Below are 17,406 nucleotides of genomic sequence, written 5' to 3'. Positions count from 1 at the left end.
TGAAAAAGAGTTGGACTTGATTTTTTATCTTGATGAACTCTAGATAAATGTCCTTTCATTTTATGACTTTATGAAAGCCAATTGGCCTGTGAGCCTTATTTAATAAAGCACTAGTGTGTTTGAGTCATGCTTTCTGTAATGCAGTTCTGCAGATTATGCATTACTGTTCCTAGACAACACATTGTACAACACAATGTGTGTAGTACTGTAAAATATTCTTTTAAATTTGCAGTGAAAATGGCAGCTGTAGTTTCTAGAGTACATCGTAAGTAGCTTGTCCATAAAATAAGACAAAAAAAAATATTCACAAATGTAAAAACACCATCAGGGTGTAACACGCATAACACTGAAATAATGCAATAAACATTTAAGGTACACAATGGGATGTTTGGACCTCTAGTGGATTAAAAAAATGCATTCTGCAGAAGAACATCGTTTTGGTTGTTCTTCGGCTCTCTGTGACTATGTGGATGAATATGCTTATCATACTGCTCGTAAAATATTCACTACTAGGCTTAGTGATATAACCAGTTTAGGTGGAAAGAATGTCAAACTGACTAGCTGAAGAAGTTACTGTAATTCTATACCTATAAATAGACTTGAAAGGTCCCGTTCTTCGCGATTCCATCTTTCAAACTTTAGTTAGTGTGTAATGTTGCTGTTAGAGCATAAATAATACCTGTAAAATTATAACGCTCAAAGTTCAATGCCAAGCGAGATATTTTATTTACCAGAAGTACCCTTTCAAAGCCTACAGCGAACGGCCGGTTTGGACTACACCGCTGCACTTCCTTCAGGAATGACGTCACTAGAACCGTTTGTTGACTATCCCTCCACCCACAAGAACACGCAAAAAAGAGGGAGTGGTCTTAGCGGGACCTTTCCGGGCAAAGTGCGCTAAGCTGCTGTCCAATCACAACACGGGAAGCGCTGGCCCAATCAGAACTCATTACGTTTTTCTGAAGGAGGGACTTCATAGAACAAGGAAATCATCAGGCCATTTTTAGGACAGAGAAAACAGCGGTGTACAGATAAGTAAATTGTGTGAAAAATACTGTTTTTTTTTACATTCGAAACTTGAACTCATGTTAAATTGCACTCTGTAAACACAATCAAGGCTTCAAAAACACGAAAAACAGGACCTTGAAAATAAATTTAAGCACAGCACTACAAAAACCATAATGAAAAAACCCTTCACAATAGATAATGCATTACAAAGAGCACTGTTAAAGATCAATTCATCCTTTCAATAAAATAAATTACTTACCATTAGACATGTGCTGGTATACAGTATTCACCGTAATGAACATGCACAATATTGTTATCGTGGTCACTTCAGAATACTGAATTATTATTTATTGGGAATTGTTCCGGTTTTTAGAAGGCATTTTAAGAATACTTTACCCATCTACTGTTTAAAATGAACAACACCGCTGTATGCTGCTGCCTCTCGCCGGCTTCACACTGCACACTCAAGCGGTGCATACGGAGAGCAGGAGCCGCGCGCGCCTGTCGTGCGCTCACACTGGCAGCGTTGGTCTCGCGCAGCTGAACCGCGGTTCGTGTATTGCAAATACAGACGAATAGTATCCATTTTGTCACATTTTCTGGTTTCTTCTCACATTTCTCCTCTGACACTGTTATTCTCTTTTGATTTCTTACGGGCAGCATATATCTGCTGCAAATGCGGCCCTGTTTCCCTCTGTCCCAAACACACATACACACAACATGCTGTATATATGTAGTTTACATGATAAAAGTAACCTTAAAGGTAAGGTATACCTCTAGGTTTAATCGTTTAAACGGCCCGTTGAAGTTTAGACAAAAACTTCTGGCACTGTTTCATCTGTCCTAAAGAACGGCCTGATGATTTCCCTGTTCTATGAAGTCCCTCCTTCAGAAACACTTAACGAGTTCTGATTGGGCCAGCGCTTCCCGTGTTGTGATTGGACAGCAGCTTAGCGCACTTTGCCCGGAAAGGTCCCGCCTCTTACCATAACGGGGAGATGCAAGCGCTGAATGCGCGCTCTTCTCCACGTGAGAGAGCAACAAAACCACGCCCCCTATTTTGCGCGTTCTTGTGGGCGGAGGCAGAGCCATATAGAGAGAGCCATCTCTCTATATGGCTCTGGGCGGAGGGTTAGTCAACAAACGGTTCTAGTGACGTCATTCCTGAAGGAAGTGCAGGGGTGTAGTCCAAACCGGCCGTTCGCTGTAGGCTTTGAAAGGGAATTTCTGTTAAATAAAATATCTGACTTTGGCTTTTAACTTTGAGCTTTAAAATTTTACTTATTTATGCTCTAACAGTAACATTTCACACTAACTAAAGTTTGAAAGATGGAATCGCGAAGAACGGGACCTTTAATAATAATAATAATCATACTGAAAACTTTAATACAAATACTTAATAATAAGATTAAGGTTATTTATTTGCAAATGTAATCATTTTATATTTTAGTTCATGTTTAGTTATGTTCAGTCACAATAAAGCACTTTATAATAAGGCTTCATTATTTCACATTAGTTCATTCATTAGTTAACAAACTGACAATGAAAAATACTTCTAAAGAATTTATTAATCTTAGTTCAATTTCAACATTTAACAACACATTATTAAAATCAATAGTTGTATAACTGCATTATTAAATGGGCCTGAGCTAACATGAACAGTTGACGTTATCAAAGAATAATAACCTTGTAACAAATGTAGCTGTACACTTTGTTAATGTTAGTTAATAAAGGTGCTCTATGTAGGATTTTTTGCAGTAAAATATCCAAAAACCACCAGGCCATTGTTATATATTTTGTTCAGTTGAGTTCTTACAATATCTGTTACATATCTGATATCTGTACAATATCTAATATGTTTCCAACTATTTGTACATTGTGAAAAAATTGCTATTTTAACCAAGTGTGAGGGAGTCGCCTGTCAATTGTCATATCTGCGGTACCCTTGGCTTCCTGTTTTATTCTGCAAAAACGCTTTACTCTTAGCAGAGTGCAACAAGTGTCACAGCAGCCGCTAAGCGTAACATCATTTTTAAACAACATCATGTTCAACAAACTTAGATGTGTCAAATATGATAAACAGAGCTGCTTTACCTCATATTCATGACTGGAAAAGCAGAAAAGGCGTCGGCGACTGTGTCCCGTCCTGTCATAATAAAAGTCCCACTGCTCGCGAGCCATGTGTTGTGAAACAATCGCTCCAGCGGCCTTGCTCAGCTCCACAACACATAATACAGTAACGTTAATAATCACATTAACATGATTTCAGCCATTTCCTATCCCGATTCTTTTGCACCGGCAAAGACCACATGTCCCAAGATTCTGAGCTCAAACTTGGCATCATCAAGCTACGCCTTTGTTTTGAGTAGGCGTCCTCTAGTGGACGGAAAAGTTACATAGTGTAGCTTTAACTACTAGTTAAATTTGGCTAATCTGTTTGAAACATTTGTTTACATTTTTTTGTATTGCTTTATTGTATTTTAATGTTTAGTTATTTTTGTCATAAGATGTTATTAAATACTGAAAAATACTGTTATATTATGTATAATATAACAGTAGATATAACTGTAAATAACATAAATACTGTTATATTATGACAATACATTTTTTGCAACTTATTTCAATATTGTGATAATACCGTATACCGGTCTAAAATAAAATATAATTTATTTTTTATATTATAGATATTCCAGGCTTTAAAGCGGTATCTGTGGTGTCGGTGTGGCAAGTTTTCTCTGAGTTCCAAGTTCATTTTCAGACAAATTTCAGACTTCAGATTTCAAATTTCAGACTTCACAGGGAGAGAGACAGGAGTGCGCATACGCATCATGTCTGTTTTCTTTATTTAGTGAAATGCACAACATTCAGTTTTTATTTTAAGTGTACATTTAAAGTTGGCACTTTAAGCTTTATAAAGACATATCATTCATATCGTTCGACATATCATTCACGGGGCGGCAGTGGCTCAGTGGTTCATGTAGGTTGTCCACAAACTGAAAGGTTGGTGGTTCGATCCCCGGTTCCACCTGACCGAGTGTCGAAGTGTCCATGAGCAAGACACCTAACCCCAGCTGCTCCCGACGAGCTGGATGGTGCCTTACATGGCTGACATCGCCGTCGGTGTATGAATGGGTGAATGTGAGGCAAAATGTAAAGCGCTATGGATGGCCATAGGTTCTTTTAAAAGCACTATATAAATGCGGTCCATTTACCATGTCTGTGAAGCCAAAAATGACGCAGTATTTTAAGTCATGAAGTCAAATCCATCAAAACGCACGGCAGTGTTCTTTGGGTTAAACCATACCGTTTTTATTGTATATGAATTTAAGCAATTATTTAGAAGTTGAAGACTTGGACCAGTAACAGTGAGTTTGCAAAACATTCAGACCACCTTGATGATCTTAACAACAGTTTTGCATTGGCACGTGTACAAGTCTATATATAAACACCCTAAAGGCACACCACTCACATTCAGACTATGGCACCTGTGTTATTTAGTTACAGCTCACCTGTTGCATTCAACATGAGAGCATGACTGTCACTGCTGTCACTAAACTGGATCTTCTGCTTTAACTTCCAAATTAGTTTTTTTTCCTTCTTCTTTTTTCTTCTTCTCCAGACTCTGTAGCCCAACATTTTCTTCTAGTTATCAGATTCATTGTTGAGAATATTAGGCCACTGCAGTTTTCAGCGTGAGCTTTTTTCATCTGAATTATAGAGAGCTCTAGTTTACGACAAACCCCAGAGGTCTAACATGCTGATTTTCGTTGGCATTATGCATGTATGGAGCAGTCGAGAGAGCAGTATGCGAAGACTTTGGAGACATGAAGGATGTGCATGAGGGATTCGAGCTTGTGCTTTCACACAGATGCAGGATAGTTTTATACATTTTGCAAGAGTAACGGATTTTTGAAGTGGCATTAAGTTCATAGAGGTGATATGATAAGTAGTGTAGGTTTTCCATCCCAGAAAGATTTTTACGCCCCTAAAATATATATTAGGGACGTAAAAATTTATACATTAACACATGCAGTTCATTTGTTTTTTTTTCACCTTTTTTGTGCAAGTGTTTTTTATATTATCATATTTTATATGATCACACTCTTATTCATGCAAATGCTCTTAAACCATCAAAGCGTGATAAAACAGAAGAGAACGCAGTCTGTGAATCTTCTGTCTTTGTGATTTATAATGGCTCGCTTAGTTCGGGACACATAATATTCAGTAATATTACAGACTTGACTGCACTGACATGTGCAACAGTCCAGAAGTAAAATTGCCCTAGACAAATTTATTTTTAACTTACTTAAAACCTTTGTGAGCTACGAGGTTGTTAATCAATGGAATTTGCTTCTGTTTAAGCCATTTGCGCACATTTTTAAAAAACAATTGCTTTAAAAGAATTGTTTAACAATCGAATGTTTTGTGAAAGACTGTTTAACCCACAATGCTGTACAGAGTTGAAACACGCAAAACATGCCCTCAAAATACTTATATATTTGAAAATATATGCATATTTTGCAATAAACTTAAAGTAGGTTGTAACTCTTTGTAAATCTCTGTTTTGAACCCTGCAATTACAGTTATTTGCGGAATTATAATCTTTAAGTTTTTGTGCATGTAGTGCATCAACCCAGCGACTCAGCGCAGATGAGGCTAATGTACTTCAGAATCACAGATTCTATGTCTTGGAAGTACGACCAAAATAAGAATTTTCACTGGAAAATATCATCTGAACAAGCAAGTTACACTTTTGCCACTTTTGTTCTGACCAGCAAAGAAAAATAAAACATTACACGCTACCAACAGTGATTTAACAACAAAGAAAACACGCTACCAAGAGTGATTTAAATCTAACGATCGCTTCACTCATATCACATCAAACCTTGCGTATTATTATTATTATTGTTATAATTTGTTCTCAAATTGTTAACGTTAACAACATCAGCATTGCATCAAGCATTACCTGTAGATTTCGATTTCTGTACAGTCTAATCAGTGTGAATCTCAAGTTGGCACTGAAGGTTGTATTTTGGACCTTTCTGGATTACAATCTTCCATCAAAATGATGTTTAATTATTCCAGCTGCTGTGAGAAAATGCTGTAAATGATCCGCCACCTGCAGCATCCTCGCATGCGAGCCAGACTCCTCCTTCACAGACACCACTCAAGTTTGAACACATTACAAGCTTACCATTGTGAATCGGGCTAAGTTAAGGAGATAGTTTTAAACGCTGGCTGGTTATGTGCTTGCTCAAATCGATATTGGATAATTTTTCACAGTCTGTAAAAAAAGTTACAGACTGCAACTTTAATATATTTATGTAATCAGCGATATTTAATGAGTAGTTTTAAATTTCTCCATCGTTTTTAATTTGATTATGCTATTTGCAATGCTTCTTGGGATTGTAGTTCTTGGGATTGCGGCCGTTAAAGGTGCACTATGCAACTTTTCGTCCACTGGAGGGCGCCTATTCAAAACGGCTCGCGAGTAACGGGACTTTTATTATGACGGGACGGGACATAGTCGCCGGGCGGCCGCACTTCCGCTTTTTCCGGTCTTGTAAAAACAGCTATTTTTATAATATCAGACACATTTAAGGGGCCAAGGGCTTCGGCCATCCGTCCACTCTCTTCCCTGAACTGAAATGAAGTAGTGGGCTGTACTTTCCACACGACTGAAATCAGGTTCAAGTACGCCAGGTTGGCTGGTGGTTATGTTGCCCGCATACCGCCTCCCATGGCCGAGACTGGTATTACGATAACTGTCGGACCGGGGCTAGTAATGCTACTGCTAATTAAGGTTGATATCTCTGCAGCACTATAACTTGACATTTTTTTAATGACATCATCGCCCTTATTTCTTCTCATTCTTTTGATGCGTGTAGGTCATTTTTTGGATATTTCTACCTCAATATTTACAGATGGCACCTTTAAGTACACAGTCCTGTATGAGTTTCAAATAAGTTTTGTTTCAAATCAAAGTTTTTTAATGTTATTATTCACCTCTTGTGTGGTTGGCTTGTTTCAGTGCTTATGATGCTTTAACAGACTTATTTAAAAATGTGTATCACTTTAAAGCTACTTTGAAATAATCTGTATTGTATAAAACACTATAAAAAAAGAAGCACTGCAGTCACGAGGTGGGATCTGTTGATGACTTGCTACAGTTCTACTGCAGACTTTACAGACTGTGCCATTGTTTCTTTATAAGGGAACTACGTTTGAAGTTCATCCACAGCTGACAGACAGAGTGCCACAGATGGACTTATGCACTAAAGCAGCCCTTTGTTTGGCCACAACCCATTAGTCTTTGTCTAGAGCTGGAGAGAGTGTGTTAGAGGCATTGTCCTGTGGCCAATGCATTTATATTTGAAATACACAGATGGTGAAATTAGTTGTTTGATGATTTATTTTGCCAAAGAGCTGTGAATATCTTGAGATTTCGTCTCTGAACGTCTTTGTATTGTAATGATGCCAGTATCTCGATGAGAGTCTAAATGTCTTTGTTTGGTGCGCCTTTTGTTGCCATTCTTGTGTATTGGCAAAGGCATGATCTATCAATAAACTGGTTATGATTGTTATAACAGTGTGCGGTATAATAATAGTGCCCTGTGTTGTTGAATGGCTGAAAGAAGCCATCATGTGAATAAAGGCGCTTTCACGCGATACGTGTCTGTGTTCTCCAGCAAGCTTAACTAGATGGTTAAATGGATAGTTCACCCAAAATTAAAATTTTAACTATCGCTTAAAGGGTCAAGCACTGAAACAATGATCAAACTGTTTCAACTTTGCCCCATGCTGCAGATCTTTCTATGCATAGTCTAGCAATTTGGATATTTTTTTTTTAAATAACAAATAGAGTGCCACTTAAAATAAATTGAAGAAATTAATTATCAGCATGTTATAAAAAAGAAGAAGTTAAACAAACATAACAATAAATCACATTTTAATTAGCAAATTCATTTACATTTACGTTTATTACGTTTACGTTTATTAAACCTCATTAACATATTAACAAATGATTAAAAGCATTAATAACATTGTCATTCACTCCAAACCCATAAGACAGTCATCTTGGAAACCACACAAGGGAAGATATTTTAATAACATATTATTATTACAAAATACTGTCTACATTATTAAGTCGACCTTCCCCAAGCCCTCAAAATAAATGCATTTTTATTGAGAATTAAAAAAAAATGCTTATAGAGGCACATTCAATCCATTATATTTATGAATTGCATTTTTAATGCATATTTGAAAGAATTAATAGCTGGATCCAGGGCATGGAGGAAAAGAGACCCATTACTTAGTCAGCCTTGTGTTTAAAGGTCCGCTGAAACCAAAGATTATAACTATAACAGTAACAATGACAATTTAATACTTTCTCGTGCCACTAAAAATGACCTGTCCTGTTTAATACAAATTTAAAGGTGGGGTAAGTGTTATTCCAAAAACGCTTTACAAAACGGACTCGGGTCGAGTGCAATAACAAACTTGCAGCCAATCAGCAGGTAAGGGGCGTGTCTACTAATGATGGTGAGAAGAGAGGCTCAGTGCGCGTCATTATTCAAAACACACGACACACAGGATGGACATTAGCAGAGAACTAATATATGCTGGCTTTTGTTTGAATATGCTCGTGTGTCATGTTCACTTGTTTGTCCATTTGCAATCGTATTGTGTCTCACTTCAGCGATTATAAAGACCCGTTCATTTCCACACCGTATGGAGCATCTAAATCCCCTCACTGTCTGTTTCAAGTGTCAGCTCACAAAATGTCTCCGACAAGTACGATTCTATACTCCTAATATATGTTTGTTAATATATTCGTTAATTGGACTGTCAGCTCGTGTTCTATGGAGTTGTTCATGAGAACTGTTTGTGTTTTGTGATCGCTGTAACTCTAATCTTGTCATAATTCTAATATGTTTGTTAGTTGGACTGTCATGCTCATGTTCTATCGAGTTGAGAACGGTTTGTGTTTTTGTGATGGATATTCACTTTTTCATTGAATATTCGACCTGGATTAGTAACACACAGATTCTGCCATAGTCGTTGCCTGGGTTAAGTATGTGTGGGGCGGAGCTATCAAAATAAGGCCGAGACCCTTTTTGGGGTAGGGGCGTGTTTGTTTTGGTGACTTAAAACAACAACAACGGTTACCAGAAAGCACTTACCCCACCTTTAAAGGGTTAGTTCACCCCAAAATGAAAATGTTATGTTTATCTGATTACCCCCAGTGCATCAAACATGTGTTTGTTTCTTTAGTAGAACACAAATTAAGATTTTTAACTCCAACCGTTGCTGTGTTTAGGTCATATAATGACCTGAACGTGGTAACGTTCTATGAGGAAAAAAAACATGCTTTGATAACATGCACAACGAGCCCTGTGGCTCATAACGACACTGATATCTTAAGACACAAAACGATCGGTTTGTGTGAGAAATCGAGCTGTATTTATATGTATGTTACCTCATATACAACACTATATCCAAAATCCTGGAACATGCGTCACTTCCGGTAAAGAAGGTCAATAACCCGTTGAATAGACGCATGTCACTTCCTGTAAGGTCTGGCTCATGTATCCCATATCCAGAGCGTGGATCTTGACCTTACTGGAGTTCTACTGAAGAAACAAAGACACCTACATGTTGGATGCACTGGGGGTAAGCAGATAAACATCAAATTTTCATTTTTGGGTGAACTAACCCTTTAAGATTCCGAAATGACAAAGCTCATGCATTCACATCGGATGATTTAACATCACTCTCGTGTGAATGGTAGAGTTTGACATACTTCAGGATCTCTGGCTATACAGTGACCTCTTGCCGGGCGAGATTTGTTTCTGATCCATCTATCTGTCAGTGGTCACAGCAAAACCTGTGGCCTGTGGGTGTACAGGTCATTACAGCCGAACAGTCCCAGCAGGGACAGAAACGGTCCAATGCCACAGGCACGGTGCATAACCACGTCTGCTCTGTGCCTCAGGTGTACCGCTGCACACTCCACAGCAGATTGGAGCTCTCCGAGGGGCCATTATCAGATAAAACATCTCCCATTACTTCCTAGTAATGCACCCCTGTGCCATCTGTGCATTCTAGAGCAAGAAATCATGCCTCTTCCATTTTCTTGAATGTGTTGTCAATTTCATAAAAGGGGCCTGTAAAAGTGGTTTGCTTCTTGCCACTGCAAGCTGTTGCCGAGGTTGTGATGATATCCTCTGAGAGGGAAGGGATAATGGAAGTTTTGCTTAAACTTCTCCTTCATTAATGTTACAACTCTACTTAGAATTTCTGATTTAAGATGAAGTTCTGCATGCCACTGCAAACTGTTCATGCAGTGGGATTTATGCTGTTTAGTTAATTACTTCCCATGTGTTTTGACAGCGAGGCAGATTTTGGCTGCGACAAAACAATTTTTCTTATTCTGTGGCCCACCCACACTGCTAAATTGATTTAATGTCTGCTAATGGGCTCGACCACTTCTGCCAAATTCTGTTCACTTCTGCTGCTCACCAGTAGAGTGCAAAGTGCACATTAGTGCTGCACGATTAAAGAAAACCTGTAATCAATGAAAGTAATCACATACCTTTAAAGCTACAGAGTTTTACTCTGGGAACTCAGGGAAACATCCAGGGATATTCCTGTGCCAGACTAAAGTCATTTAAACAAACGCCCTCCCTCATAAGATGAGATTTGACAAAATTGCATACATATGCCCACGGGAGTTTTCCCAAGTGTAACCAGTGGTGGTTCGATTTTAATTAATTGTCACAAAGGTTTATTTTTTGTCGCATTTGCGACTATTGTATTCAGTCTAAAACCCTGCATTCCAGCCCTACTATTGTTCTGGTTCTTGTTCACCCAAAAATAACCATATACATTTATTTGAAATGTTCTTCTTTAGTTTGATACAGAAGAAAGAACAGCCTGAGATTATATGATTGTGACAATGGTAACAAATATAATTTTAGGTGTGAACTAATTCAAAATTGTGTTTACACTTGGTACATTTGATTTGAAACCATTTGTTTCCCTTTTCTTCAAAACACTCTTTTTTCAGTTCGAATAGTGTGATTATTTTGTGTGCCATTATGGTAGTTTTCACTTTGCGACAGTGTTAATTTCATTGACAAATAATTTTCGTCATTATTTTCGTCAAAGACCTTTTGTCACTGACGAAGACAAGACAATAACTAAATAAAAAAAGGTTTGAATCTTTTTTTGAAAAAAGGAAAATCGACTGTAATTTTCGTCAATGTAATAAACCAAGACAAAAATATTAGAGAGGGACGTTTACGGAAGAGATCCAGTCAGCACTGATGTCCTGTGTAATAGATGAGCACATTTTAATTGTAACAACTAACTGGGAGAAAGTGTTGCACCGTTGCACGTTCCACAGACTCACACAACAGCACTTCAGAGCGGTCGCAATCATTTAATAGTGCACATTTATGCCAGGTAAAGGCTGATTTATACTTCTGCGTTGGAACTATGCCGTATCATCTAGGCCACAAGTTACGCGTTGGTTTTAATTTATACTTCTGCGTTGTTGTCAGTGCCGATATGCAATTATACAGACCGCTAGTGGGCAGTGTCCACAGGCATGCTGATGGTAACCCCCAGTCTCAAGGCAAACGCTGAAGAAGTGGCTTGTTTATGCTGTCATTGCATGCGTTTGATACGCACCTGAAGTATCAGCAGTAAGGCGGCAGATAGCGGCTTTTCTTGCACCTTGAGTTGTTGTATGTAATACAACTTAAGCATCTCTAGTTGATTAGTAGAGTAACATTACGAGTAACTTGTGCTATGTCTAGCGCTTCAATCGATGGCTGTTGCGGAGACATTCCATTGAAATCACAAAAAGAAAATGCACCCATTGTGATGTGTCCTCAATCACTGATTAACATCTTTGGTTTTAATGAGAAAATAAATAAATAAACTATACACAGCTGATCTATGTATTTATTCACTAACATAAATAATCTCTGCACAAAAAAATATTGTGTTATATAGCAGATATAGTATGAAACCATAATTTCTGGACACACGCACTCCTATCGCAGATATATTTATTTATAGACTTGAGGGCAGGGTTCTGGCAGACCAATCACGCTGCTTGCGCTACGCGTAGAATTTACACGTATTTTGGAGAGGTGCGCGTCAAGTACGGCGAAGGGTTCGGCGTATGTAACAGATGTAACTGTGTATGGTACGCCGTACCTTCTGCGTGCACTTGGGACAGAAGTATAAATTGGGCTTAACTGTTTATGAACTAATAATGACTATTTTCTTTACAATGTTTATATGGTAATATGTTTTAGATGGTTGTAACATTGCATTTTATTTCTTATATCCAATATTACTTTATTTTTTATATCCAAACTTGAAAGAGAAGCCTGCAACTGCAATAGTAAGGCACAGACATTTCAAAATAAGTCAATGTGTATTTCGAGCTTGTTTCGAATTAAGTCACGCATTATACGTTTTTTCATTGTATGTCAAAAACAATTATGTCAAAATGTCAGTTTTGACATGTATTCAAGTAACAGTCGGTTATGTTATGCTTAAATGCTCAATTAATTCATTACCATTAAACTAAAATCTTATGATATTTAGTCGACTGAACCTAAAAACAATTCAGGTGACTAAAATATGACTAAAACTACATAGCATTTTAGTCAAAAGACTATGACTAAAACGAAAATGTGCCGTCAAAATGAACACTTCTTTGCGGCAAACTATTTCCTTAAAATTGTGATCACACTTCGTACATTGGAGTTTGAAACCCAAAACCAGTTTGTCCTCTTTTCCCTCACCATGTGTTTTTCAGATTGAATCATGCAGTTCTTTTGTGTGCAACCATGTTTAGATGACAGCTTTCACGCTAATCAAAGTAATCAAAAGTTATGGTTGCTTGACCATTGAGCATAAATAACTGAACATAAATGCAAATATTGTGCCAGATGTTACTCTGTGCCAAAATCTTGCTCGTCATTGAAGGTGTATAGACCTTGACACGCACACATACTCAGTCATGCTTATCTTGAACCAGTTAAAGGTGTCACCCACAAAAATGTGTCTTATGCATTACATTTGGTGTTTCATTCTGCCTTCTTAAGGCAATGAAGATTTTAATGTATAAAAACAATCTGTTTCAAAAGGCTGATGACATTTTTAACTCTCTTCCCTGTAGATATCTGGAGTCTAGGGGTCATCCTCTTCATGCTAGTGTGTGGTCAGCCCCCCTTCCAGGAGGCCAATGACAGCGAAACCCTCACTATGATCATGGACTGCAAATACACAGTACCTACCCACGTCTCCAACGCCTGCAAAGAGTAAGTCACTGCCTTTACCTCTGTCTCAGCCCCAGTCGGATCATCTCCGGCATTTCCTGCATCTTGAATGTTAACGCTTTTTCCCTTAGGCTATTGAGAGACAATAGTTTTATAGAGCATTTCACTACACATTCATTATCTAGAAAGCCAGACATGGATGTTAATAAGCTACCTTCTCAGAATCGAAATATCTGTCATGCCTTTCCTTCTGTGACTGAATTTGAAAGTGTCCTAAGTGTTGCTGAACGATTATGAGTTTTGTTTAATTGTCTTGCAAATAATTGCAATTACAGATTTAATTTAAGGGTGTCACCACTACTCCAAAAGTGGTAGGGCAAAATTGTATGTTTTTAAGGTGTATAATGGGGATAATGATTTTTGGAGTGTGTAATGGGGATTATGATCTTTTTATAATATGATAATTTTTATAAAATACCATTGTCGAAAATGCCCTTTAAAGCTAAATAGGGCCCTATGATTTCCGCAATGCAGAAAACGTGGATAGAATCATGTAATCGAGTCATTATTATTATTATACACAACACAACATTATTATATATATTTTTTTAAATGATACCGGAAAAGACTATTTAAATATGAATCCTCCATGTTCTGCGTGTGTCTGTGGGAATTAATGGTTTAGTTTACTACACTCAGACTGAAGCTCACGGTTTTTCAGCCTCTCTCACCTCACTTTATGAGGACATGAATGCATGAACTTCATCTACAGAGCTGTTTTGATAGTCAAAAGTCTTATCATAAATGCACAGAAACACAAAGGTTTTCATGGCAACATCTCAAAATAAAAATTTGATTTACCTTCAAGAAATTGTGACAGAAATATATCAATCAATCAACTTTATTTATATAGCGCTTTTACAATCACGATTGTGTCAAAGCAGCTTCACAGTGTCAAACAGGGTAATATTGCGACAAAATTAGATTTGGCTGTACAGCCGTACTGGAGAAAACAGTGATGTTATCAGCTTATTTTAATTTATCATATAGCGACAATGTTGGCAGATCAGTATTATAGTTTATAGAATTAAATAAGACCTAATTCATATATTTTATTTGTATAATAAGTTGAATAACTTTAATCATATTTTTAGTGTCCCCAACTGAGCAAGCCAAGCCAAAGGCGACAGTGGCAAGGAACCAAAACTCCATCGGGGCATGATGGAGAAAAATAAACCTTGGGAGAAACCAGACTCAGTCGGGGTGCCAGTTCTCCTCTGGCCTATTAACACACCGTGTAAGATTATTATTCTGGCAACCTTACAGGTCGGAAATCATATTAGATCGGATTATTCAAAATTTTCAGGGTATCACGGAAGAGACAGATTTATTTAGGATGGGGCGTCAATTACACAAGAGTATGAATACATGAAAGATCGGAATTATTGCGCCGAAGACGGGTTTTGAGCATGTCGTGCCAGTGAGGCAAATTCGGAGGAGACACCATTTGACACGGCTCAGCAGACACTCCAGGATGCGTTGGTCATGTCCAGGCAGGTCCACCATCCGATCCGGACAGGGCCCAGATCCGGGATAAACCTCGGGATAAACAGAGAGACTAACATTAGCGTAGATGTCACTCTTTTTATGATGTAACTAGTACATCAGGTGTTATGGGAAGTGTTCCCGGTTCCGGCTGACCTAGTTAATGCAGCCTAACAATCAGTCAATTGATCTGAATAATGAAAGTTAAAAATGTTCTATGTGTATGCCATAGTAAAGAGATGTGTTTTTAGTCTAGATTTAAACTGACAGAGTGTGTCTGCTTCCCGAACAATGCTAGGAAGACTATTCCACAATTTAGGAGCTAAATAGGAAAATGATCGACCGCCTGCAGTTGATTTAGATATTCTAGGTATTATCAACTGGCCAGAGTTTTGAGACCGCAATCGACGTGATGGGGTATAATGCGTTAAGAGCTCGCTTAAGTACCGGGGAGCTAAACTATTTAGTGCTTTGTAAGTAATAAGCAAGATTTTAAAATGTATGCGATGTTTAATAGGGAGCCAGTGCAGTGTTGACAGAACTGGACTAATATGATCATACTTTCTGGTTCTAGTAAGAACTCTAGCTGCTGCATTTTGGACTAGCTGGAGTTTGTTTATTAAGCGAGCAGGGCAACCACCCAGTAGAGCATTACAATAATCTAGCCTTGAGCTCATGAACGCATGTACTAACTGTTCAGCATTTTGCATTGAAAGCATGTGCCGTAATTTAGATATATTTTTAAGATGATAGAATGCGGTTTTACAGATGCTAGAAACGTGGCTTTCAAATGAAAGATTGGTATCAAAGAGCACACCCAGGTTCCTCACTGACGACGAGGGCTTGACAGAGCACTCATCAAGTGTTAGGCAGTATTCTCTGTTACTACTTGTGGAGCTTTTCTGTCCAATAATTAAAAATTCAGTTTTATCTGAATTAAGTTGCAGAAAATTACTATTCATCCAATTTTTTATATCAGCTATGCATTCTGTTAATCTTGTGAATTGGTAGGTTTCATCCGGGCGTGAGGAAATATAGAGCTGAGTATCGTCAGCATAACAATGAAAACTAACGCCATGTTTCCTAATGATATCTCCCAGTGGTAGCATATACAGGGTGAAAAGCAACGGTCCTAACACTGAGCCTTGCGGTACCCCATACTGAACTTGTGATCGGTGTGACATCTCTTCATTTACTGCTACAAACTGATAACGGTCAGATAAGTACGATTTAAACCATGCCAAAGCAGTTCCACTAACGCCAACATAATTTTCGATTCTATTCAGAAGAATATTGTGATCGATAGTATCAAATGCAGCGCTAAGATCGAGTAACACTAATAGAGAGATACAACCACGATCAGATGATAAGAGTAAATCATTTGTAACTCTAATTAGAGCAGTCTCAGTGCTATGATACGGTCTAAATCCTGACTGGAAATCCTCACATATACCATTTCTTTCTAAAAAAGAACATAATTGTGAAGACACTGCCTTTTCTAGTATTTTTGATAGAAACGGTAGATTCGAGATTGGCCTGTAATTGACTAATTCTTTAGGATCAAGTTGTGTTTTTTTAATAAGTGGTTTAATTATAGCCAACTTAAAAGTTTTCGGTACATATCCTAATGTCAAAGATGAATTAATGATATTAAGCAGAGGCTCTATGACCTCTGGAAGTATCTCTTTTAATAGCCTAGTCGGTATAGGGTCAAGCATACATGTTGTTGATTTTGATGATTTTACAAGTTTAGCCAGTTCTTCTCCTCCTATAGCAGTGAAAGAGTGTAATTTTTCCTCAGTGACCCTGCAGTGCTCTGTCTGAAGTGATACTGTAATAGACGGCTGCATGGTTATAATTTTATTCCTAATATTATCAATCTTACTAGTAAAGAAGTTCATAAAGTCATTACTGCTGTGTTGTTTACAAACATCAGAAGCTGAAGCTTTATTTTTTGATAATTTAGCCACTGTATCGAATAAATACTTAGGGTTGTGTTTGTTTTCTTCTAAAAGAGATGAGAAATAAGCAGATCTAGCAGTTTTTATGGCCTTTCTGTATGCAATCATGCTCTCTTTCCACAAATTGCGAAAAACCTCTAGTTTTGTTTTCTTCCAGCTGCGCTCCATTTTTCTGGCTGCTGTTTTAAGGGCCCGAGTGTGCTCGTTGTACCACGGCGTTGGATTATTTGCTTTAGTCTTCTTTAAGCGCCGGGGAGCAACTATATCTAAAGTGCTAGTAAAGAGAGAGTCAATAGTTTCGGTTGCAGCATCAAGTTCATCTTGGCTATCTGTAATGCTGAGGAGATGGAACTGATGAGGAAGATTATGTACAAAGCAATCTTTAGTCGCAGCGGTTATCGTCCTACCATATTTGAAGCGAGGGGATGGCTTTGCAGCCTTAGGTAAATTAAGTATACATGATATTAGGTAATGATCTGAGATGTCATCGCTCTGCTGCAGAATTTTAACAGTATCAACATTTATTCCATGTGACATTATTAGATCTAAAGTATGATTAAGGCGATGAGTGGGTCCCGATACGTGTTGTC

General features: G+C 37.9%; 1 protein-coding gene across 2 annotated transcripts in view; it reads left to right on the top strand.

Moving 5' to 3' along the window:
* The window catches only part of snrka (SNF related kinase a), a 77,440-nt gene that overhangs the window by 27,955 nt on the left and 32,079 nt on the right, over positions 1 to 17,406 (top strand). For both annotated transcript variants that reach the window (XM_067449208.1, XM_067449207.1), the window contains exon 3: positions 13,211 to 13,352. In XM_067449208.1, coding sequence (XP_067305309.1) covers positions 13,211 to 13,352 — 142 coding nt within the window. The remainder of the gene's footprint in view (positions 1 to 13,210; positions 13,353 to 17,406) is intronic.

The sequence above is a fragment of the Pseudorasbora parva genome, chromosome 7 (genome assembly GCF_024679245.1).
Source record: "Pseudorasbora parva isolate DD20220531a chromosome 7, ASM2467924v1, whole genome shotgun sequence".
In the NCBI taxonomy this organism is placed as follows: domain Eukaryota; kingdom Metazoa; phylum Chordata; class Actinopteri; order Cypriniformes; family Gobionidae; genus Pseudorasbora; species Pseudorasbora parva.
The sequence above is the reverse complement of the archived record's forward strand: the minus strand, read 5'-3'. Positions and strand labels throughout refer to the sequence as shown.